Source organism: Mytilus californianus, unplaced genomic scaffold (genome assembly GCF_021869535.1).
Source record: "Mytilus californianus isolate M0D057914Y unplaced genomic scaffold, xbMytCali1.0.p SCAF_1, whole genome shotgun sequence".
In the NCBI taxonomy this organism is placed as follows: Eukaryota; Metazoa; Mollusca; class Bivalvia; order Mytilida; family Mytilidae; genus Mytilus; species Mytilus californianus.
This window is the reverse complement of record NW_026262581.1, coordinates 46,574,068-46,599,634: the sequence shown is the minus strand read 5'-3', so window position 1 is coordinate 46,599,634 and position 25,567 is coordinate 46,574,068. Positions and strand designations below refer to the sequence as shown.

The window sequence follows — 25,567 nt, the reverse complement described above, 5'->3', positions numbered from 1 at the left end:
TATAACCGTAAGACATACTAACTGATACCGACTCGATGGTTTCGTGGTAGCGTGTACGTTTCGAGTGTTGCAGATCGAGGGGTCGAACCCCGGCTTGGTCAAACTAAAGACTGTAATAATGGTATTTGCTGCTTTTCCGCTAGGCATGCGGCATTTAGAAGTAAGAGCAAAGACTGATCGGCTCGGAGTCGGAATAATGTTTCCTAGTAGGTTGACATGTCTTTCTGCGGACTATTTACTGGCAACTCAGCGTGTCGGTACAGTACAAATCAGGTTTAATATTCATATTAAATTAACATGTTCTCGTTCTTCCGAAGCCTATATTGACTTAGATTAACACGAACATAAGAAAAAACGAAATTTTAATTGTTTCAATCTTTGAACTATAATTTTATTTTTTTTGTAAATTTTGTAAATATTAACATTTATTGAAATACATAATTTATCATTTTTCAAGTTTATGAAGCTGACTTTGAGAACAACATGGGATCCATGTTTATTCAGGATCTCAGTGACGAACACAACTGGATAGTACATTCGGTAATAAATTAAAGAAGATGTGGGTTATACGCCAAATAAACTCATCATAGATACCAGGATTAAAATTTTGCATTTGCGCTAGACGCCCGTTTCGTCTACAAAAGACTCATCAGTGACGCTCGAATCAAAAAAAGGTTATAAAGGCCAAATAAAGTACGAAGTTGAAGAGCATTGAGGACCAAAAATTCCTAAACGTTTTGCCAAATACAGCTAAGGTATTCTATTCCTGAGGTAGAAAAGCCTTAGTATTTTAAAAACTCAAAGTTTTAAAAACAGTTAATTTATAATTATGACCATATCAATGATAATTCATGTCAACACAGAAGTGCTGACTACTAAGCTGGTGATACCCTCGGGGAATAAAAACTCCACCAGCAGTGGCATCGACCCAGTGGTTGTAAATAAACTCATCATAGATACCAGGATTGAAATTTTGTATTTGCGCCAGACGCGCGTTTCGTCTAAAAAAGACTCATCAGTGACGCTCGAATAAAAAATGGTTAAAAAGGCAAAGGGACAGCAACCGAATGACAAAACAACCAAAAGACATCTAAAATGGAACATGTAATATTTAACCAGACTATACATTATCTCAAACTCTAAATCGTCCCGAGTCTCTAAAAGATGGGTATAAATTTTTAAGAAACGACCAAAGATCTGCCATTAAATAACAAACATTTCATTTAACTACGTCAAAAACAGAACAAGAACATGGTCTTGTGAAATTGCAAAAATAAAATCAATCTATACAGGCATGCAAAGGAAACGTTTTAGTATTGCGGCAAACTATTATAGCTAAATGAGAGATGTGGTATGATTGACAGTGAGAAAACTATCTACCAGGGTTAAAATGAAGTTGATGTTAGCAATTATACGCCAACTACGGCCTTAAACAATGAGAAAAAGCTATACCGTATAATTGGCCATTAAAGGCCCCGACATGAAAGATGTGAATCAATTCAAACGAGAAAACAAACGGCCTTATTTATAACAAAACAATTTACAAAAAACAAGTATGAGACATGAAACAACGACAACAGCTGAACTACAGGTTCCTGACTTGGGACAGGCACATAAAGAATGTGGCGGGGTTAATCACGTTTGTGAGTGTTCAGCCCTCTCCTAACCTGGGACAGTGGTGTAACAGCACAACATAAGAAAAAACCTTAAAAATCAGTTGGAGTTGGCTGAATTCAAAGGATTGGTACGAGGCATAAAAACAAAAGAAAAAGTACCGAAATAAGATCTAGAGTACTTGAGTTACTGGAAGCTAGTTCAAAGCCAATTACATATGATAAATAAAATAATAAATAAATCAAGTTCTCCCTGACTAAAGTATCAATTAGTACATTCGTTTTTGGTGGGTTTTTTTTTTTTATATCTGTCTCGTTTTATTAAACGCAATAAATATGGAAATTTGTTATACAGAATTCCACGCTTATTGTGCTGTTTGGTTGTTGTTTAATATTATTCATATTGGTTAATGTATACGTGTATTTCGTTATGCAGAACTCAACACCTAGTAAAGCGACTGGTCCGTCTTCAGCATACAAAGGGGATTACTACTTATATTTCGAGACATCATCTGTTACTGACGGATCTGCTGCAAGATTGCTATCACGGGACTTCATTTTTGGTAAACTTTTTTAACCTCTATATTTTTTTTATTATTTATGTATTTGTTACTCTCAAACAGATAGGCATTTTGCCGTAAAACATATGGTTTCAATCAACATTGAGAAATGGTCTAACTTTTTGTTCAAAGTATAATCATCACTCCGAATTCTTTAACAGTATAAATTAAAGGTGAAACATTTAGTTAGATCAATATATTAAAGAAATTGCTTTAAAAAGTTCGACAAAAAAGACATTAATGGTCCTTTTAATTCTGTTGATTGTTTTGACTTTTCACCTCATTACACTACACTTCCTGTACGGCTATGTATCATAGTTGATCGCCAAACCCAGTAAGGACCCGTCTACATGATACATTCAACAATTCAACAATAATAACCGTTATCATGATAATAGGTTTTCGTTTAATAATCAAGAAGTCTCTGAATATACTGTCAAAATAACCCAAAGGATCTTACTTTAAATAAATCAAATATAAACAGCAATAAATGATGAAAAACTGAAAAGTGAAACAGACTTAACTTTATTACAAAGCCATTAATCAAATGAGTACATTTTTTAGAAAACATTCCATACACCTTCAAGCAATATCGGGCTCGCGGTAATATGTAATATTAATCTGAATAAGTACACTTTCTAGACATATCGGCTACCGAAATTTAAAATCTTTACATAGTAACTAAAAGATTTGTTATTATACGAATGATACATATTTGCAGAATCTTCTGGATGTCTAAAGTTTCATTACCACATGTATGGTTCTAAAATGGGTGCCTTAAGCGTATATCAAGAAAGCATACAAATTTGGAGGAAAGCCGGAAATCAAGGAAATCAATGGCAACTTGCCGAAATTAGTCTGCAAGCTAATAACTTTAGTAGCTCAAAGGTAAAAAGAAAACTCACAGTACGGCTTGTCTTCAGTCTTGTATTGTTTGAGCTGTTTCAAGATATAATATATATGCATTTTCTGAAGAACAGATTTGGGTAGTAATATTTAAGTCTCTATTAGGTCCGGGTACACAGTTATCGTTCTTTGATTAGTCCCTAGTGTGGACAGTGTGTTACTTGTCGATTTTTTTTATACCCCTTCCGAATTTATTTCTCCATGTTTTATGACTCAAATAGTAAGTAGGGGGGTGAAATGACACTGTAAACAAATTTGGGTCATGAATTTTAAAGTAAAGTAGTGATTTGGTCCAGCTGAAAAATGTTAAAAATTAGCACATCGGAAGCTGTCAAAAGATTTGAAGACCCCCTTAGCATGAAATTGTCCATATTTTGAGTTAGAGCCGATGAAGTTTTCTATAATTTTGATATAATTTGTCCCAAAAGTAGTACAACACACTGTAAAAATATTATTGAGAAAGCGCAGGTGAGATTTTTTTAATTTTCATTTATTGTCTAAAAGAAATGCACTACGAAATAACTGTGTACTCGGACCTAAGAGGTGAAATCAGGAAATATAGAATCTGTACTTTGGCAACTTCCCTGAGTGATTTGATGGTGTCAATTTATCAAATAGCATAAAACTAAAGGATTTAAACTTTTATTTGATAGAATTTCTGCAAAAATGACCAATTTTGGCATTTTATGGTCAAAATAAGCATTTCATAGCTTTTTCAATTTTGATGCATAAGTGGCATTCTGACTTTCTATCTGACAGGTTTTTATGTGTCAATATTTGTGTTTCTATGCTTCAATCCAGTTGTATTACTCATTTGTGAACTCTGAATCTACAGAAAAGAAGATTATCTCAGACAATATGCGCAAAATGTGTTGTATATATGATCCTCGTCTAACGCCCTGTTTGTATCAAGTTAAATGTGAGGAGCTTGGAACATAAAAGTTGAAGTCCATTATAAAGACCTCACTAAATTTGTATAAAAAGCACTTAACAATGTCTTTTGTACCGGTTTTATGTCACATAATATCTTTCTTTTCTTCTGTAGGATAGCAAGTGGTTCAAATATAAGCCTGTTGAGACTAAAATTGCATGCATGTTTTTCACTAAAAAGTGAAAAATCTTTTTATCAGACCATACTGTCTGCAAAAAAAGTTGAATGCAAGAGTCTTTTTGTGCTCAGATTTATTGTATCATGTCACCTGAGTATAGAAATGATAGAAAAGATACAAAATTTTATTTCATATAGCTTCAATATGCATTTTTAAATGTAAATATGTGATACGGCCTAAATTGACCCTAAATTATTTTCAGTCTTACTTGGCCTAAGACACTTTTAAACTAATGTGATATGTTATTTGTAAGTTTTCTTTCCATTTAAAGTACATTAAATACATATGTAAGGATTATTTATAACCAAAAAGCTTTACAAATTTAAAATTGCTGGAAAATATTACATCTTCATGTAAGGCCCCCCTTCATTGGAAAACCTCCATTTTTAGCCACAGGCTCATATAAATTTGACTTTTTAATAATTATGATAAGTCTGATAAATCAAATGAGTACTCTATTGCTTTTAATACATAATATATTATATATTAAGGCATTTCAAAAGTATTTTTTTGCAATATTTTAATTTTTTAAGCCCCAAATGTTGATAGTTGAAAATTTTCAATTTTAACGTCTTAATTTAACACTCAAAGTTCAATATAGAATTAGTCATATTGTCTATAATATATATCCTATTGCCATGAATCTTTGTAAGCAGTCTTATAATTTAATAAGCTTTAGTCATACCAAGTTTCATTAAGATTGGTCAACTTTTTCTACCCTATTAGGTGAAATCAGGAAATATAGAATCTGTACTTTGGCAACTTCCCTGAGTGATTTGATGGTGTCAATTTATCAAATAGCATAAAACTAAAGGATTTAAACTTTTATTTGATAGAATTTCTGCAAAAATGACCAATTTTGGCATTTTATGGTCAAAATAAGCATTTCATAGCTTTTTCAATTTTGATGCATAAGTGGCATTCTGAATTTCTATCTGACAGGTTTTTATGTGTCAATATTTGTGTTTCTATGCTTCAATCCAGTTGTATTACTCATTTGTGAACTCTGAATCTACAGAAAAGAAGATTATCTCAGACAATATGCGCAAAATGTGTTGTATATATGATCCTCGTCTAACGCCCTGTTTGTATCAAGTTAAATGTGAGGAGCTTGGAACATAAAAGTTGAAGTCCATTATAAAGACCTCACTAAATTTGTATAAAAAGCACTTAACAATGTCTTTTGTACCGGTTTTATGTCACATAATATCTTTCTTTTCTTCTGTAGGATAGCAAGTGGTTCAAATATAAGCCTGTTGAGACTAAAATTGCATGCATGTTTTTCACTAAAAAGTGAAAAATCTTTTTATCAGACCATACTGTCTGCAAAAAAAGTTGAATGCAAGAGTCTTTTTGTGCTCAGATTTATTGTATCATGTCACCTGAGTATAGAAATGATAGAAAAGACACAAAATTTTATTTCATATAGCTTCAATATGCATTTTTAAATGTAAATATGTGATACGGCCTAAATTGACCCTAAATTATTTTCAGTCTTACTTGGCCTAAGACACTTTTAAACTAATGTGATATGTTATTTGTAAGTTTTCTTTCCATTTAAAGTACATTAAATACATATGTAAGGATTATTTATAACCAAAAAGCTTTACAAATTTAAAATTGCTGGAAAATATTACATCTTCATGTAAGGCCCCCCTTCATTGGAAAACCTCCATTTTTAGCCACAGGCTCATATAAATTTGACTTTTTAATAATTATGATAAGTCTGATAAATCAAATGAGTACTCTATTGCTTTTAATACATAATATATTATATATTAAGGCATTTCAAAAGTATTTTTTTGCAATATTTTAATTTTTTAAGCCCCAAATGTTGATAGTTGAAAATTTTCAATTTTAACGTCTAAATTTAACACTCAAAGTTCAATATAGAATTAGTCATATTGTCTATAATATATATCCTATTGCCATGAATCTTTGTAAGCAGTCTTATAATTTAATAAGCTTTAGTCATACCAAGTTTCATTAAGATTGGTCAACTTTTTCTACCCTATTAGGTGAAATCAGGAAATATAGAATCTGTACTTTGGCAACTTCCCTGAGTGATTTGATGGTGTCAATTTATCAAATAGCATAAAACTAAAGGATTTAAACTTTTATTTGATAGAATTTCTGCAAAAATGACCAATTTTGGCATTTTATGGTCAAAATAAGCATTTCATAGCTTTTTCAATTTTGATGCATAAGTGGCATTCTGACTTTCTATCTGACAGGTTTTTATGTGTCAATATTTGTGTTTCTATGCTTCAATCCAGTTGTATTACTCATTTGTGAACTCTGAATCTACAGAAAAGAAGATTATCTCAGACAATATGCGCAAAATGTGTTGTATATATGATCCTCGTCTAACGCCCTGTTTGTATCAAGTTAAATGTGAGGAGCTTGGAACATAAAAGTTGAAGTCCATTATAAAGACCTCACTAAATTTGTATAAAAAGCACTTAACAATGTCTTTTGTACCGGTTTTATGTCACATAATATCTTTCTTTTCTTCTGTAGGATAGCAAGTGGTTCAAATATAAGCCTGTTGAGACTAAAATTGCATGCATGTTTTTCACTAAAAAGTGAAAAATCTTTTTATCAGACCATACTGTCTGCAAAAAAAGTTGAATGCAAGAGTCTTTTTGCGCTCAGATTTATTGTATCATGTCACCTGAGTATAGAAATGATAGAAAAGACACAAAATTTTATTTCATATAGCTTCAATATGCATTTTTAAATGTAAATATGTGATACGGCCTAAATTGACCCTAAATTATTATCAGTCTTACTTGGCCTAAGACACTTTTAAACTAATGTGATATGTTATTTGTAAGTTTTCTTTCCATTTAAAGTACATTAAATACATATGTAAGGATTATTTATAACCAAAAAGCTTTACAAATTTAAAATTGCTGGAAAATATTACATCTTCATGTAAGGCCCCCCTTCATTGGAAAACCTCCATTTTTAGCCACAGGCTCATATAAATTTGACTTTTTAATAATTATGATAAGTCTGATAAATCAAATGAGTACTCTATTGCTTTTAATACATAATATATTATATATTAAGGCATTTCAAAAGTATTTTTTTGCAATATTTTAATTTTTTAAGCCCCAAATGTTGATAGTTGAAAATTTTCAATTTTAACGTCTAAATTTAACACTCAAAGTTCAATATAGAATTAGTCATATTGTCTATAATATATATCCTATTGCCATGAATCTTTGTAAGCAGTCTTATAATTTAATAAGCTTTAGTCATACCAAGTTTCATTAAGATTGGTCAACTTTTTTTACCCTATTAGGTGAAATCAGGAAATATAGAATCTGTACTTTGGCAACTTCCCTGAGTGATTTGATGGTGTCAATTTATCAAATAGCATAAAACTAAAGGATTTAAACTTTTATTTGATAGAATTTCTGCAAAAATGACCAATTTTGGCATTTTATGGTCAAAATAAGCATTTCATAGCTTTTTCAATTTTGATGCATAAGTGGCATTCTGACTTTCTATCTGACAGGTTTTTATGTGTCAATATTTGTGTTTCTATGCTTCAATCCAGTTGTATTACTCATTTGTGAACTCTGAATCTACAGAAAAGAAGATTATCTCAGACAATATGCGCAAAATGTGTTGTATATATGATCCTCGTCTAACGCCCTGTTTGTATCAAGTTAAATGTGAGGAGCTTGGAACATAAAAGTTGAAGTCCATTATAAAGACCTCACTAAATTTGTATAAAAAGCACTTAACAATGTCTTTTGTACCGGTTTTATGTCACATAATATCTTTCTTTTCTTCTGTAGGATAGCAAGTGGTTCAAATATAAGCCTGTTGAGACTAAAATTGCATGCATGTTTTTCACTAAAAAGTGAAAAATCTTTTTATCAGACCATACTGTCTGCAAAAAAAGTTGAATGCAAGAGTCTTTTTGTGCTCAGATTTATTGTATCATGTCACCTGAGTATAGAAATGATAGAAAAGACACAAAATTTTATTTCATATAGCTTCAATATGCATTTTTAAATGTAAATATGTGATACGGCCTAAATTGACCCTAAATTATTTTCAGTCTTACTTGGCCTAAGACACTTTTAAACTAATGTGATATGTTATTTGTAAGTTTTCTTTCCATTTAAAGTACATTAAATACATATGTAAGGATTATTTATAACCAAAAAGCTTTACAAATTTAAAATTGCTGGAAAATATTACATCTTCATGTAAGGCCCCCCTTCATTGGAAAACCTCCATTTTTAGCCACAGGCTCATATAAATTTGACTTTTTAATAATTATGATAAGTCTGATAAATCAAATGAGTACTCTATTGCTTTTAATACATAATATATTATATATTAAGGCATTTCAAAAGTATTTTTTTGCAATATTTTAATTTTTTAAGCCCCAAATGTTGATAGTTGAAAATTTTCAATTTTAACGTCTAAATTTAACACTCAAAGTTCAATATAGAATTAGTCATATTGTCTATAATATATATCCTATTGCCATGAATCTTTGTAAGCAGTCTTATAATTTAATAAGCTTTAGTCATACCAAGTTTCATTAAGATTGGTCAACTTTTTCTACCCTATTAGGTGAAATCAGGAAATATAGAATCTGTACTTTGGCAACTTCCCTGAGTGATTTGATGGTGTCAATTTATCAAATAGCATAAAACTAAAGGATTTAAACTTTTATTTGATAGAATTTCTGCAAAAATGACCAATTTTGGCATTTTATGGTCAAAATAAGCATTTCATAGCTTTTTCAATTTTGATGCATAAGTGGCATTCTGACTTTCTATCTGACAGGTTTTTATGTGTCAATATTTGTGTTTTTATGCTTCAATCCAGTTGTATTACTCATTTGTGAACTCTGAATCTACAGAAAAGAAGATTATCTCAGACAATATGCGCAAAATGTGTTGTATATATGATCCTCGTCTAACGCCCTGTTTGTATCAAGTTAAATGTGAGGAGCTTGGAACATAAAAGTTGAAGTCCATTATAAAGACCTCACTAAATTTGTATAAAAAGCACTTAACAATGTCTTTTGTACCGGTTTTATGTCACATAATATCTTTCTTTTCTTCTGTAGGATAGCAAGTGGTTCAAATATAAGCCTGTTGAGACTAAAATTGCATGCATGTTTTTCACTAAAAAGTGAAAAATCTTTTTATCAGACCATACTGTCTGCAAAAAAAGTTGAATGCAAGAGTCTTTTTGCGCTCAGATTTATTGTATCATGTCACCTGAGTATAGAAATGATAGAAAAGACACAAAATTTTATTTCATATAGCTTCAATATGCATTTTTAAATGTAAATATGTGATACGGCCTAAATTGACCCTAAATTATTATCAGTCTTACTTGGCCTAAGACACTTTTAAACTAATGTGATATGTTATTTGTAAGTTTTCTTTCCATTTAAAGTACATTAAATACATATGTAAGGATTATTTATAACCAAAAAGCTTTACAAATTTAAAATTGCTGGAAAATATTACATCTTCATGTAAGGCCCCCCTTCATTGGAAAACCTCCATTTTTAGCCACAGGCTCATATAAATTTGACTTTTTAATAATTATGATAAGTCTGATAAATCAAATGAGTACTCTATTGCTTTTAATACATAATATATTATATATTAAGGCATTTCAAAAGTATTTTTTTGCAATATTTTAATTTTTTAAGCCCCAAATGTTGATAGTTGAAAATTTTCAATTTTAACGTCTTAATTTAACACTCAAAGTTCAATATAGAATTAGTCATATTGTCTATAATATATATCCTATTGCCATGAATCTTTGTAAGCAGTCTTATAATTTAATAAGCTTTAGTCATACCAAGTTTCATTAAGATTGGTCAACTTTTTCTACCCTAAGAGGTGAAATCAGGAAATATAGAATCTGTACTTTGGCAACTTCCTTGAGTGATTTGATGGTGTCAATTTATCAAATAGCATAAAACTAAAGGATTTAAACTTTTATTTGATAGAATTTCTGCAAAAATGACCAATTTTGGCATTTTATGGTCAAAATAAGCATTTCATAGTTTTTTCAATTTTGATGCATAAGTGGCATTCTGACTTTCTATCTGACAGGTTTTTATGTGTCAATATTTGTGTTTCTATGCTTCAATCCAGTTGTATTACTCATTTGTGAACTCTGAATCTACAGAAAAGAAGATTATCTCAGACAATATGCGCAAAATGTGTTGTATATATGATCCTCGTCTAACGCCCTGTTTGTATCAAGTTAAATGTGAGGAGCTTGGAACATAAAAGTTGAAGTCCATTATAAAGACCTCACTAAATTTGTATAAAAAGCACTTAACAATGTCTTTTGTACCGGTTTTATGTCACATAATATCTTTCTTTTCTTCTGTAGGATAGCAAGTGGTTCAAATATAAGCCTGTTGAGACTAAAATTGCATGCATGTTTTTCACTAAAAAGTGAAAAATCTTTTTATCAGACCATACTGTCTGCAAAAAAAGTTGAATGCAAGAGTCTTTTTGTGCTCAGATTTATTGTATCATGTCACCTGAGTATAGAAATGATAGAAAAGACACAAAATTTTATTTCATATAGCTTCAATATGCATTTTTAAATGTAAATATGTGATACGGCCTAAATTGACCCTAAATTATTTTCAGTCTTACTTGGCCTAAGACACTTTTAAACTGATGTGATATGTTATTTGTAAGTTTTCTTTCCATTTAAAGTACATTAAATACATATGTAAGGATTATTTATAACCAAAAAGCTTTACAAATTTAAAATTGCTGGAAAATATTACATCTTCATGTAAGGCCCCCCTTCATTGGAAAACCTCCATTTTTAGCCACAGGCTCATATAAATTTGACTTTTTAATAATTATGATAAGTCTGATAAATCAAATGAGTACTCTATTGCTTTTAATACATAATATATTATATATTAAGGCATTTCAAAAGTATTTTTTTGCAATATTTTAATTTTTTAAGCCCCAAATGTTGATAGTTGAAAATTTTCAATTTTAACGTCTAAATTTAACACTCAAAGTTCAATATAGAATTAGTCATATTGTCTATAATATATATCCTATTGCCATGAATCTTTGTAAGCAGTCTTATAATTTAATAAGCTTTAGTCATACCAAGTTTCATTAAGATTGGTCAACTTTTTCTACCCTATTAGGTGAAATCAGGAAATATAGAATCTGTACTTTGGCAACTTCCCTGAGTGATTTGATGGTGTCAATTTATCAAATAGCATAAAACTAAAGGATTTAAACTTTTATTTGATAGAATTTCTGCAAAAATGACCAATTTTGGCATTTTATGGTCAAAATAAGCATTTCATAGCTTTTTCAATTTTGATGCATAAGTGGCATTCTGACTTTCTATCTGACAGGTTTTTATGTGTCAATATTTGTGTTTTTATGCTTCAATCCAGTTGTATTACTCATTTGTGAACTCTGAATCTACAGAAAAGAAGATTATCTCAGACAATATGCGCAAAATGTGTTGTATATATGATCCTCGTCTAACGCCCTGTTTGTATCAAGTTAAATGTGAGGAGCTTGGAACATAAAAGTTGAAGTCCATTATAAAGACCTCACTAAATTTGTATAAAAAGCACTTAACAATGTCTTTTGTACCGGTTTTATGTCACATAATATCTTTCTTTTCTTCTGTAGGATAGCAAGTGGTTCAAATATAAGCCTGTTGAGACTAAAATTGCATGCATGTTTTTCACTAAAAAGTGAAAAATCTTTTTATCAGACCATACTGTCTGCAAAAAAAGTTGAATGCAAGAGTCTTTTTGTGCTCAGATTTATTGTATCATGTCACCTGAGTATAGAAATGATAGAAAAGACACAAAATTTTATTTCATATAGCTTCAATATGCATTTTTAAATGTAAATATGTGATACGGCCTAAATTGACCCTAAATTATTTTCAGTCTTACTTGGCCTAAGACACTTTTAAACTAATGTGATATGTTATTTGTAAGTTTTCTTTCCATTTAAAGTACATTAAATACATATGTAAGGATTATTTATAACCAAAAAGCTTTACAAATTTAAAATTGCTGGAAAATATTACATCTTCATGTAAGGCCCCCCTTCATTGGAAAACCTCCATTTTTAGCCACAGGCTCATATAAATTTGACTTTTTAATAATTATGATAAGTCTGATAAATCAAATGAGTACTCTATTGCTTTTAATACATAATATATTATATATTAAGGCATTTCAAAAGTATTTTTTTGCAATATTTTAATTTTTTAAGCCCCAAATGTTGATAGTTGAAAATTTTCAATTTTAACGTCTAAATTTAACACTCAAAGTTCAATATAGAATTAGTCATATTGTCTATAATATATATCCTATTGCCATGAATCTTTGTAAGCAGTCTTATAATTTAATAAGCTTTAGTCATACCAAGTTTCATTAAGATTGGTCAACTTTTTCTACTCTAAGAGGTGAAATCAGGAAATATAGAATCTGTACTTTGGCAACTTCCCTGAGTGATTTGATGGTGTCAATTTATCAAATAGCATAAAACTAAAGGATTTAAACTTTTATTTGATAGAATTTCTGCAAAAATGACCAATTTTGGCATTTTATGGTCAAAATAAGCATTTCATAGCTTTTTCAATTTTGATGCATAAGTGGCATTCTGACTTTCTATCTGACAGGTTTTTATGTGTCAATATTTGTGTTTTTATGCTTCAATCCAGTTGTATTACTCATTTGTGAACTCTGAATCTACAGAAAAGAAGATTATCTCAGACAATATGCGCAAAATGTGTTGTATATATGATCCTCGTCTAACGCCCTGTTTGTATCAAGTTAAATGTGAGGAGCTTGGAACATAAAAGTTGAAGTCCATTATAAAGACCTCACTAAATTTGTATAAAAAGCACTTAACAATGTCTTTTGTACCGGTTTTATGTCACATAATATCTTTCTTTTCTTCTGTAGGATAGCAAGTGGTTCAAATATAAGCCTGTTGAGACTAAAATTGCATGCATGTTTTTCACTAAAAAGTGAAAAATCTTTTTATCAGACCATACTGTCTGCAAAAAAAGTTGAATGCAAGAGTCTTTTTGTGCTCAGATTTATTGTATCATGTCACCTGAGTATAGAAATGATAGAAAAGACACAAAATTTTATTTCATATAGCTTCAATATGCATTTTTAAATGTAAATATGTGATACGGCCTAAATTGACCCTAAATTATTTTCAGTCTTACTTGGCCTAAGACACTTTTAAACTAATGTGATATGTTATTTGTAAGTTTTCTTTCCATTTAAAGTACATTAAATACATATGTAAGGATTATTTATAACCAAAAAGCTTTACAAATTTAAAATTGCTGGAAAATATTACATCTTCATGTAAGGCCCCCCTTCATTGGAAAACCTCCATTTTTAGCCACAGGCTCATATAAATTTGACTTTTTAATAATTATGATAAGTCTGATAAATCAAATGAGTACTCTATTGCTTTTAATACATAATATATTATATATTAAGGCATTTCAAAAGTATTTTTTTGCAATATTTTAATTTTTTAAGCCCCAAATGTTGATAGTTGAAAATTTTCAATTTTAACGTCTAAATTTAACACTCAAAGTTCAATATAGAATTAGTCATATTGTCTATAATATATATCCTATTGCCATGAATCTTTGTAAGCAGTCTTATAATTTAATAAGCTTTAGTCATACCAAGTTTCATTAAGATTGGTCAACTTTTTCTACTCTAAGAGGTGAAATCAGGAAATATAGAATCTGTACTTTGGCAACTTCCCTGAGTGATTTGATGGTGTCAATTTATCAAATAGCATAAAACTAAAGGATTTAAACTTTTATTTGATAGAATTTCTGCAAAAATGACCAATTTTGGCATTTTATGGTCAAAATAAGCATTTCATAGCTTTTTCAATTTTGATGCATAAGTGGCATTCTGACTTTCTATCTGACAGGTTTTTATGTGTCAATATTTGTGTTTCTATGCTTCAATCCAGTTGTATTACTCATTTGTGAACTCTGAATCTACAGAAAAGAAGATTATCTCAGACAATATGCGAAAAATGTGTTGTATATATGATCCTCGTCTAACGCCCTGTTTGTATCAAGTTAAATGTGAGGAGCTTGGAACATAAAAGTTGAAGTCCATTATAAAGACCTCACTAAATTTGTATAAAAAGCACTTAACAATGTCTTTTGTACCGGTTTTATGTCACATAATATCTTTCTTTTCTTCTGTAGGATAGCAAGTGGTTCAAATATAAGCCTGTTGAGACTAAAATTGCATGCATGTTTTTCACTAAAAAGTGAAAAATCTTTTTATCAGACCATACTGTCTGCAAAAAAAGTTGAATGCAAGAGTCTTTTTGTGCTCAGATTTATTGTATCATGTCACCTGAGTATAGAAATGATAGAAAAGACACAAAATTTTATTTCATATAGCTTCAATATGCATTTTTAAATGTAAATATGTGATACGGCCTAAATTGACCCTAAATTATTTTCAGTCTTACTTGGCCTAAGACACTTTTAAACTAATGTGATATGTTATTTGTAAGTTTTCTTTCCATTTAAAGTACATTAAATACATATGTAAGGATTATTTATAACCAAAAAGCTTTACAAATTTAAAATTGCTGGAAAATATTACATCTTCATGTAAGGCCCCCCTTCATTGGAAAACCTCCATTTTTAGCCACAGGCTCATATAAATTTGACTTTTTAATAATTATGATAAGTCTGATAAATCAAATGAGTACTCTATTGCTTTTAATACATAATATATTATATATTAAGGCATTTCAAAAGTATTTTTTTGCAATATTTTAATTTTTTAAGCCCCAAATGTTGATAGTTGAAAATTTTCAATTTTAACGTCTAAATTTAACACTCAAAGTTCAATATAGAATTAGTCATATTGTCTATAATATATATCCTATTGCCATGAATCTTTGTAAGCAGTCTTATAATTTAATAAGCTTTAGTCATACCAAGTTTCATTAAGATTGGTCAACTTTTTCTACCCTATTAGGTCCGGGTACACAGTTATCGTTCTTGATTTTCGTTGTCCACGAATATAGTCCCTAGTGTGGACAGTGTGTTACTTGTCGATTTTTTTTATACCCCTTCCGAATTTATTTCTCCATGTTTTATGACTCAAATAGTAAGTAGGGGGGTGAAATGACACTGTAAACAAATTTGGGTCATGAATTTTAAAGTAAAGTAGTGATTTGGTCCAGCTGAAAAATGTTAAAAATTAGCACATCGGAAGCTGTCAAAAGATTTGAAGACCCCCTTAGCATGAAATTGTCCATATTTTGAGTTAGAGCCGATGAAGTTTTCTATAATTTTGATATAATTTGTCCCAAAAGTAGTACAACACACTGTAAAAATATTATTGAGAAAGCGCAGGTGGGATTTTTTTAATTTTCATTTATTGTCTAAAAGAAATGCACTACGAAATAACCCGTATGAAAATTTCAACAGGAGTTCAACTGGACTCCAGCTGGACTTGAGACGTATTCCAGTCTGACTTTGAAAAGTCCAGTCTGACATGAGCCGTACACGTACTTTTTCTTATACTTGGGTTATTTGCCAGCCGGTATTTTCTTAAAAGTCCAACCGAACTTTTTGTAATGCTGACAAGAAAATAAACACGGCTGGACTTTTGAGGAAATTTATTCCTTTCTGTAAAATGATCAGCAGGATTTTTGTCTTAGAAAATTTAACATTCATTTATGAGCAGGAATTTAGACTAAGAAAATTCTTTAACATCAATTAGAAACTTGAGCCATATAACAGTGATTTAATAGCAGTTAGTCTTGTAGAAATGTGCCATCTGTTTTCAATTAACCTCAGTCTGGACAGGTCACAGGAAGTACTATCTCCACAGAGATTGAGGCCATATGTAGGAGAACACATTTCGAAATACATATTTCTGCAATTACTATCACATTTATTAAAAATTTCATAATTAAACAAATTAATAATTGATTTTCTTTTTTTAATCTATCACATATTCAAAATTAAGGCACATGCAATTAGTCATAAGAGGAACATTTAAAACAACTCCTTAAACAACCTCATGTATTGCAATACAACACAATTTGATTTTGGAATAAACAGGAAGATGTGTCTTCTTTCTTGAACAAAATGAGAATTTCACATAATTGTGTGTAAAGCAAATGTTTGGAAGTAGTTCTTTTCACATTAAATAGAGAAGCTAGATGGATCATTCTGACTGGCATCAATGACAAAATTATTTAGGAAGATTGCTGTTTGCATGTGTTTTGGATTGCATATTCTGGTAAGTACAATAAATTGAATTCCACCATTTTGGTGGTATTATCTGATATGCTCTTTTTATTTAAAATATAAATAGAATAATTACAATATTATAAATAGCTTAATTCTTATTTTTGAAGAGGAAAAAGAATAAAAAACCTACATCAAATATTTATATTCATGCAATAATTTTCATCTTGTCTGTTATGTCACTGTCACTTCCTGTTTTGAATTGTTATCAGGTTATGTAAAAAAATGTATTGTTATATTTTTTATTCCCTCTGTATTAAGGAATGGTTATTATTTGAGTTGTTATGAAAGTTTTTTAATTTCTACACTTTAAGTGATTTTCAAAGCCAACTTTATTTTATTTTTAGCCACTTTAAAATTATTTAGGCTATTATAACCACAAATTATTAGAAGTTAGCATTTAGCTTCTCAGTTCCCCATTTCTTGGTTTTGCCAGTAAGACAGTACAAAAAAGAAAAAGAAATAACCAGTATATATGCATAATGTCATCTGTTGTTTTTGTATTTTCAGATTATAGCAAGGGATGCATGATGCAAATTAAATCAGAAGAACCAACCATCTGAAGAAAAACTGAGCAGTGGCGGATCCAGGGGGAGGGTTCCGGGGGTTGGACCACCCCCCCCCCCCCCTTTATCCTGAGTTAGGAACCTCCCTTTTGAAAATGGCAGGATTTGCCCCTGCTGAGATCATCTTTAAAAGTCAAACCGCACTTTTTGAAGTCCAGCTGGACTTTTTAAAGTTCAGCTGGACTTTTTAAAGTTCAGCCATACTTTAAAGTCCGACTGAACTTTATAGAGTCCATATTTTTGCCATAAATGCCGGCTGGATTTTTATTCAGACGTACTTTTATTAAAGTCCAGCTGGACTTCATGAACCGGACTCCTGCTAATTTAAATATTTCGAGCCGGTTTACGGCTAATTTCGCTGAAAGTCCAGCCGGGGTATCTATTATAAGCAATTCAAAGAAAAGTCCAAATGAATATTATAAGTACGGTTCTCAGTACGGCTACAGTACGGCTTCTGTCCGGCTGGAGTACGTGTCATGTTTTTCATACGGGTACTGTGTACTCGGACCTAAGAGGTGAAATCAGGAAATATAGAATCTGTACTTTGGCAACTTCCCTGAGTGATTTGATGGTGTCAATTTATCAAATAGCATAAAACTAAAGGATTTAAACTTTTATTTGATAGAATTTCTGCAAAAATGACCAATTTTGGCATTTTATGGTCAAAATAAGCATTTCATAGCTTTTTCAATTTTGATGCATAAGTGGCATTCTGACTTTCTATCTGACAGGTTTTTATGTGTCAATATTTGTGTTTCTATGCTTCAATCCAGTTGTATTACTCATTTGTGAACTCTGAATCTACAGAAAAGAAGATTATCTCAGACAATATGCGCAAAATGTGTTGTATATATGATCCTCGTCTAACGCCCTGTTTGTATCAAGTTAAATGTGAGGAGCTTGGAACATAAAAGTTGAAGTCCATTATAAAGACCTCACTAAATTTGTATAAAAAGCACTTAACAATGTCTTTTGTACCGGTTTTATGTCACATAATATCTTTCTTTTCTTCTGTAGGATACACTACAAAAGTCTAAAAGTCTGAAAAGACCAGTTTTTGTCTTAATTTGCATGAACTTTTACTCGACATTCTCCAAAAGTATGACTTGTGTCTTAATTTTTCTTGAAAAATTCTCATTTATATTAAATTTGTATGAAATTTACTCGACATATTCTCGACATTCTGAATATGGTCTTAAAATTTCTTGACAAATTCTTGACATTTGAATACTGTCTTGAAATTTCTCGACATATTCTCGACATTCTTATTTTTTCTCAGTATTGCTTGACATATTCTGAACATTTTGAATGGTGTCTTAAATTTACTTGACAGTTCTGAGTTTTACAAATCATGACCAATATTCATGATATAACTTTAATCTTTATTTCTCTTTATATGATATACTGTTGTTTCAAGTTACACTTCTTTACAACAAAAATAAAAGTTGGGCATGTAAAATAATTGAAAATTTGGGTATATAAATATTTTTACAAATGCAAATATGGCTATGAAATCTAAAGTTTAAAATAATTCAAATGTGGGTGTGTTGATATAAAACAATTTCAATGTCGGTTTTTAAATAATTACAAATTTTGATTCCTAAATCTTATAAATTAAATGATTCAAACCAATCATACTGTAAACATATTTCATTCTACATTCATAATATTCATAATTATTATACCAAAATGTGGTTTATATAAATAGCAAATTATGATGATATTCAAATCATTCATTTAACAGAAGAAAAATTTGTGTAATGTCATCTGTTGGAATATATTAAGTATTACACATGGACAGGATGTTCCCCATAAAATTAAGGTATTCCACACCCCAGAGTACACGCAACTGTCAAATAGAAGTTATTGCTTTACCTGTAATCAGCCATACAACTTATCAGTTGACTGACCATGCCACTACAAAAGTTTGTTGATAGATGAAAATGAAAATCATCATTTTGATGAAAAAAAATTGAATTGAAATGGATTTTCTTCATCAAAATTATGAAGTTAATTATTTTAACATAAAAACAAATTGAATAATTCCCAAAGATTAAAAGAAAATTATTATCTACTCCAGGAATAATAAAAAAAATGTATTTATAATGGGTTCCATCAATGATTTCTATAGAAATCATCGGTCTTATGAAATGGTTCTCAAACAGACATGCATAATATAGATCTAAACATTTTTTTCCTTTCAGGAAGGAGTTATCACAAATATTTATTTTTGATAAAAAAAATTATAAAATTCAACACTCAAATTTGAATAAAAAATGTTTTTGGGTTGTTCTAAAAAATGAATAAGGTTTTTGAATCAAGATGGGAACAAATTCTTTGACCTTAACGAAAGCCCCCCCCCCCCCCCCCCCCCCCCGGCCCTCTTTTTTTAGCCACACAAACCCAAAAGATGAATTGTGGGGTCCAAAAGAGATACAAGACCCCTATTTTAGTCAAGCAAATTTGACTGGCAGTTTTGCGAACGGCAAAAATCTAAATGCTGTTTGTCAAGGTAAACGGACAGAAAGTCACAGGACAAAAAGTCACAGGACAAAAAGTCACAGGACATAAAGTCACAAATTTGATAGGACAAAAAGTTTGTCAATACCTTCGACTTATATTCCAAGTGAAAACAATTACTTAAATGTTTAATAAAAATAAATCAAAATTAAATTAAATTACATGGGGGATTATTCAAGGTATTCCAACTTAGTTGCACCAAAAGGGTATCTTACTATACCAAATTAATCCTTGATTCTTCAAAGTTTAGTTTAGCCATAATAAAAAGGAGTATATAACAGCAATATAATGTCATAAATAGTGCAGAATAAGTCTGTTCACATTTCAGGCGAAATTTATACTGTTGAGATAGTGTCAAGACATATTTAAGACTGTCAAGAATGTGTCGAGACATATTCAGACATTATTTAGAATGTCAAGAATATGTCGAGACATATTCAGACATTATTAAGAATGTCAAGAATATGTCAAGACAGATCGAGACAAATTTAAGACAGTCAAGAATTGGTCGAGACTAATCCAGACTCTTATCAGATGATACAGGAAGTGTCGAGAAATTTTAAGACAATGTTCATACTGTCAAGACACTTGTCAAGAAAAATCAAGAACCTTATTAGACAAATTCATACTATGTCAAGAATTTTTAAAAATTATTTAGACAAATTAAGAATGTCGAGTAAAAATTCATGCAAATTCAGACAAAAACTGGTCTTTTCAGACTTTTTGACTTTTGTAGTGATAGCAAGTGGTTCAAATATAAGCCTGTTGAGACTAAAATTGCATGCATGTTTTTCACTAAAAAGTGAAAAATCTTTTTATCAGACCATACTGTCTGCAAAAAAAGTTGAATGCAAGAGTCTTTTTGTGCTCAGATTTATTGTATCATGTCACCTGAGTATAGAAATGATAGAAAAGACACAAAATTTTATTTCATATAGCTTCAATATGCATTTTTAAATGTAAATATGTGATACGGCCTAAATTGACCCTAAATTATTTTCAGTCTTACTTGGCCTAAGACACTTTTAAACTAATGTGATATGTTATTTGTAAGTTTTCTTTCCATTTAAAGTACATTAAATACATATGTAAGGATTATTTATAACCAAAAAGCTTTACAAATTTAAAATTGCTGGAAAATATTACATCTTCATGTAAGGCCCCCCTTCATTGGAAAACCTCCATTTTTAGCCACAGGCTCATATAAATTTGACTTTTTAATAATTATGATAAGTCTGATAAATCAAATGAGTACTCTATTGCTTTTAATACATAATATATTATATATTAAGGCATTTCAAAAGTATTTTTTTGCAATATTTTAATTTTTTAAGCCCCAAATGTTGATAGTTGAAAATTTTCAATTTTAACGTCTAAATTTAACACTCAAAGTTCAATATAGAATTAGTCATATTGTCTATAATATATATCCTATTGCCATGAATCTTTGTAAGCAGTCTTATAATTTAATAAGCTTTAGTCATACCAAGTTTCATTAAGATTGGTCATCTTTTTCTACCCTATTAGGTGAAATCAGGAAATATATAATCTGTACTTTGGCAACTTCCCTGAGTGATTTGATGGTGTCAATTTATCAAATAGCATAAAACTAAAGGATTTAAACTTTTATTTGATAGAATTTCTGCAAAAATGACCAATTTTGGCATTTTATGGTCAAAATAAGCATTTCATAGCTTTTTCAATTTTGATGCATAAGTGGCATTCTGACTTTCTATCTGACAGGTTTTTATGTGTCAATATTTGTGTTTCTATGCTTCAATCCAGTTGTATTACTCATTTGTGAACTCTGAATCTACAGAAAAGAAGATTATCTCAGACAATATGCGCAAAATGTGTTGTATATATGATCCTCGTCTAACGCCCTGTTTGTATCAAGTTAAATGTGAGGAGCTTGGAACATAAAAGTTGAAGTCCATTATAAAGACCTCACTAAATTTGTATAGAAAGCACTTAACAATGTCTTTTGTACCGGTTTTATGTCACATAATATCTTTCTTTTCTTCTGTAGGATAGCAAGTGGTTCAAATATAAGCCTGTTGAGACTAAAATTGCATGCATGTTTTTCACTAAAAAGTGAAAAATCTTTTTATCAGACCATACTGTCTGCAAAAAAAGTTGAATGCAAGAGTCTTTTTGTGCTCAGATTTATTGTATCATGTCACCTGAGTATAGAAATGATAGAAAAGACACAAAATTTTATTTCATATAGCTTCAATATGCATTTTTAAATGTAAATATGTGATACGGCCTAAATTGACCCTAAATTATTTTCAGTCTTACTTGGCCTAAGACACTTTTAAACTAATGTGATATGTTATTTGTAAGTTTTCTTTCCATTTAAAGTACATTAAATACATATGTAAGGATTATTTATAACCAAAAAGCTTTACAAATTTAAAATTGCTGGAAAATATTACATCTTCATGTAAGGCCCCCTTTCATTGGAAAACCTCCATTTTTAGCCACAGGCTCATATAAATTTGACTTTTTAATAATTATGATAAGTCTGATAAATCAAATGAGTACTCTATTGCTTTTAATACATAATATATTATATATTAAGGCATTTCAAAAGTATTTTTTTGCAATATTTTAATTTTTTAAGCCCCAAATGTTGATAGTTGAAAATTTTCAATTTTAACGTCTAAATTTAACACTCAAAGTTCAATATAGAATTAGTCATATTGTCTATAATATATATCCTATTGCCATGAATCTTTGTAAGCAGTCTTATAATTTAATAAGCTTTAGTCATACCAAGTTTCATTAAGATTGGTCATCTTTTTCTACCCTATTAGGTGAAATCAGGAAATATATAATCTGTACTTTGGCAACTTCCCTGAGTGATTTGATGGTGTCAATTTATCAAATAGCATAAAACTAAAGGATTTAAACTTTTATTTGATAGAATTTCTGCAAAAATGACCAATTTTGGCATTTTATGGTCAAAATAAGCATTTCATAGCTTTTTCAATTTTGATGCATAAGTGGCATTCTGACTTTCTATCTGACAGGTTTTTATGTGTCAATATTTGTGTTTCTATGCTTCAATCCAGTTGTATTACTCATTTGTGAACTCTGAATCTACAGAAAAGAAGATTATCTCAGACAATATGCGCAAAATGTGTTGTATATATGATCCTCGTCTAACGCCCTGTTTGTATCAAGTTAAATGTGAGGAGCTTGGAACATAAAAGTTGAAGTCCATTATAAAGACCTCACTAAATTTGTATATAAAGCACTTAACAATGTCTTTTGTACCGGTTTTATGTCACATAATATCTTTCTTTTCTTCTGTAGGATAGCAAGTGGTTCAAATATAAGCCTGTTGAGACTAAAATTGCATGCATGTTTTTCACTAAAAAGTGAAAAATCTTTTTATCAGACCATACTGTCTGCAAAAAAAGTTGAATGCAAGAGTCTTTTTGTGCTCAGATTTATTGTATCATGTCACCTGAGTATAGAAATGATAGAAAAGACACAAAATTTTATTTCATATAGCTTCAATATGCATTTTTAAATGTAAATATGTGATACGGCCTAAATTGACCCTAAATTATTTTCAGTCTTACTTGGCCTAAGACACTTTTAAACTAATGTGATATGTTATTTGTAAGTTTTCTTTCCATTTAAAGTACATTAAATACATATGTAAGGATTATTTATAACCAAAAAGCTTTACAAATTTAAAATTGCTGGAAAATATTACATCTTCATGTAAGGCCCCCTTTCATTGGAAAACCTCCATTTTTAGCCACAGGCTCATATAAATTTGACTTTTTAATAATTATGATAAGTCTGATAAATCAAATGAGTACTCTATTGCTTTTAATACATAATATATTATATATTAAGGCATTTCAAAAGTATTTTTTTGCAATATTTTAATTTTTTAAGCCCCAAATGTTGATAGTTGAAAATTTTCAATTTTAACGTCTAAATTTAACACTCAAAGTTCAATATAGAATTAGTCATATTGTCTATAATATATATCCTATTGCCATGAATCTTTGTAAGCAGTCTTATGATTTAATAAGCTTTAGTCATACCAAGTATCATTAAGATTGGTCAACTTTTTCTACCCTATTAGGTCCGGGTACACAGTTATCGTTCTTTGATTTTCGTTGTCCACGAATATAGTCCCTAGTGTGGACAGTGTGTTACTTGTCGATTTTTTTTATACCCCTTCCGAATTTATTTCTCCATGTTTTATGACTCAAATAGTAAGTAGGGGGGTGAAATGACACTGTAAACAAATTTGGGTCATGAATTTTAAAGTAAAGTAGTGATTTGGTCCAGCTGAAAAATGTTAAAAATTAGCACATCGGAAGCTGTCAAAAGATTTGAAGACCCCCTTAGCATGAAATTGTCCATATTTTGAGTTAGAGCCGATGAAGTTTTCTATAATTTTGATATAATTTGTACCAAAAGTAGTACAACACACTGTAAAAATATTATTGAGAAAGCGCAGGTGGGATTTTTTTAATTTTCATTTATTGTCTAAAAGAAATGCACTACGAAATAACTGTGTACTCGGACCTAAGAGGTGAAATCAGGAAATATAGAATCTGTACTTTGGCAACTTCCCTGAGTGATTTGATGGTGTCAATTTATCAAATAGCATAAAACTAAAGGATTTAAACTTTTATTTGATAGAAATTCTGCAAAAATGACCAATTTTGGCATTTTATGGTCAAAATAAGCATTTCATAGCTTTTTCAATTTTGATGCATAAGTGGCATTCTGACTTTCTATCTGACAGGTTTTTATGTGTCAATATTTGTGTTTCTATGCTTCAATCCAGTTGTATTACTCATTTGTGAACTCTGAATCTACAGAAAAGAAGATTATCTCAGACAATATGCGCAAAATGTGTTGTATATATGATCCTCGTCTAACGCCCTGTTTGTATCGAGTTAAATGTGAGGAGCTTGGAACATAAAAGTTGAAGTCCATTATAAAGACCTCACTAAATTTGTATAAAAAGCACTTAACAATGTCTTTTGTACCTGTTTTATGTCACATAATATCTTTCTTTTCTTCTGTAGGATAGCAAGTGGTTCAAATATAAGCCTGTTGAGACTAAAATTGCATGCATGTTTTTCACTAAAAAGTGAAAAATCTTTTTATCAGACCATACTGTCTGCAAAAAAAGTTGAATGCAAGAGTCTTTTTGTGCTCAGATTTATTGTATCATGTCACCTGAGTATAGAAATGATAGAAAAGACACAAAATTTTATTTCATATAGCTTCAATATGCATTTTTAAATGTAAATATGTGATACGGCCTAAATTGACCCTAAATTATTTTCAGTCTTACTTGGCCTAAGACACTTTTAAACTAATGTGATATGTTATTTGTAAGTTTTCTTTCCATTTAAAGTACATTAAATACATATGTAAGGATTATTTATAACCAAAAAGCTTTACAAATTTAAAATTGCTGGAAAATATTACATCTTCATGTAAGGCCCCCCTTCATTGGAAAACCTCCATTTTTAGCCACAGGCTCATATAAATTTGACTTTTTAATAATTATGATAAGTCTGATAAATCAAATGAGTACTCTATTGCTTTTAATACATAATATATTATATATTAAGTCATTTCAAATGTATTTTTTTGCAATATTTTAATTTTTTAAGCCCCAAATGTTGATAGTTGAAAATTTTCAATTTTAACGTCTAAATTTAACACTCAAAGTTCAATATATAATTAGTCATATTGTCTATAATATATATCCTATTGCCATGAATCTTTGTAAGCAGTCTTATAATTTAATAAGCTTTAGTCATACCAAGTATCATTAAGATTGGTCAACTTTTTCTACCCTATTAGGTGAAATCAGGAAATATAGAATCTGTACTTTGGCAACTTCCCTGAGTGATTTGATGGTGTCAATTTATCAAATAGCATAAAACTAAAGG

At 30.1% G+C, this 25,567-nt stretch overlaps 1 protein-coding gene and 1 long non-coding RNA gene across 3 annotated transcripts in view; both read left to right on the top strand.

Annotated features, from left to right (window-relative positions):
* LOC127704179 (MAM and LDL-receptor class A domain-containing protein 1-like) overlaps positions 1-25,567 on the top strand; it is a 57,656-nt gene that overhangs the window by 10,005 nt on the left and 22,084 nt on the right. For both annotated transcript variants that reach the window (XM_052208096.1, XM_052208084.1), the window contains exons 5-7: positions 458-540; positions 2,050-2,176; positions 2,895-3,061. In XM_052208096.1, coding sequence (XP_052064056.1) covers positions 458-540; positions 2,050-2,176; positions 2,895-3,061 — 377 coding nt within the window. The remainder of the gene's footprint in view (positions 1-457; positions 541-2,049; positions 2,177-2,894; positions 3,062-25,567) is intronic.
* On the top strand, positions 15,677-17,542 carry LOC127704683 (uncharacterized). The gene is made up of 2 exons (XR_007983465.1): positions 15,677-16,525; positions 17,044-17,542. It is a non-coding gene; the product is annotated as an uncharacterized LOC127704683 (long non-coding RNA).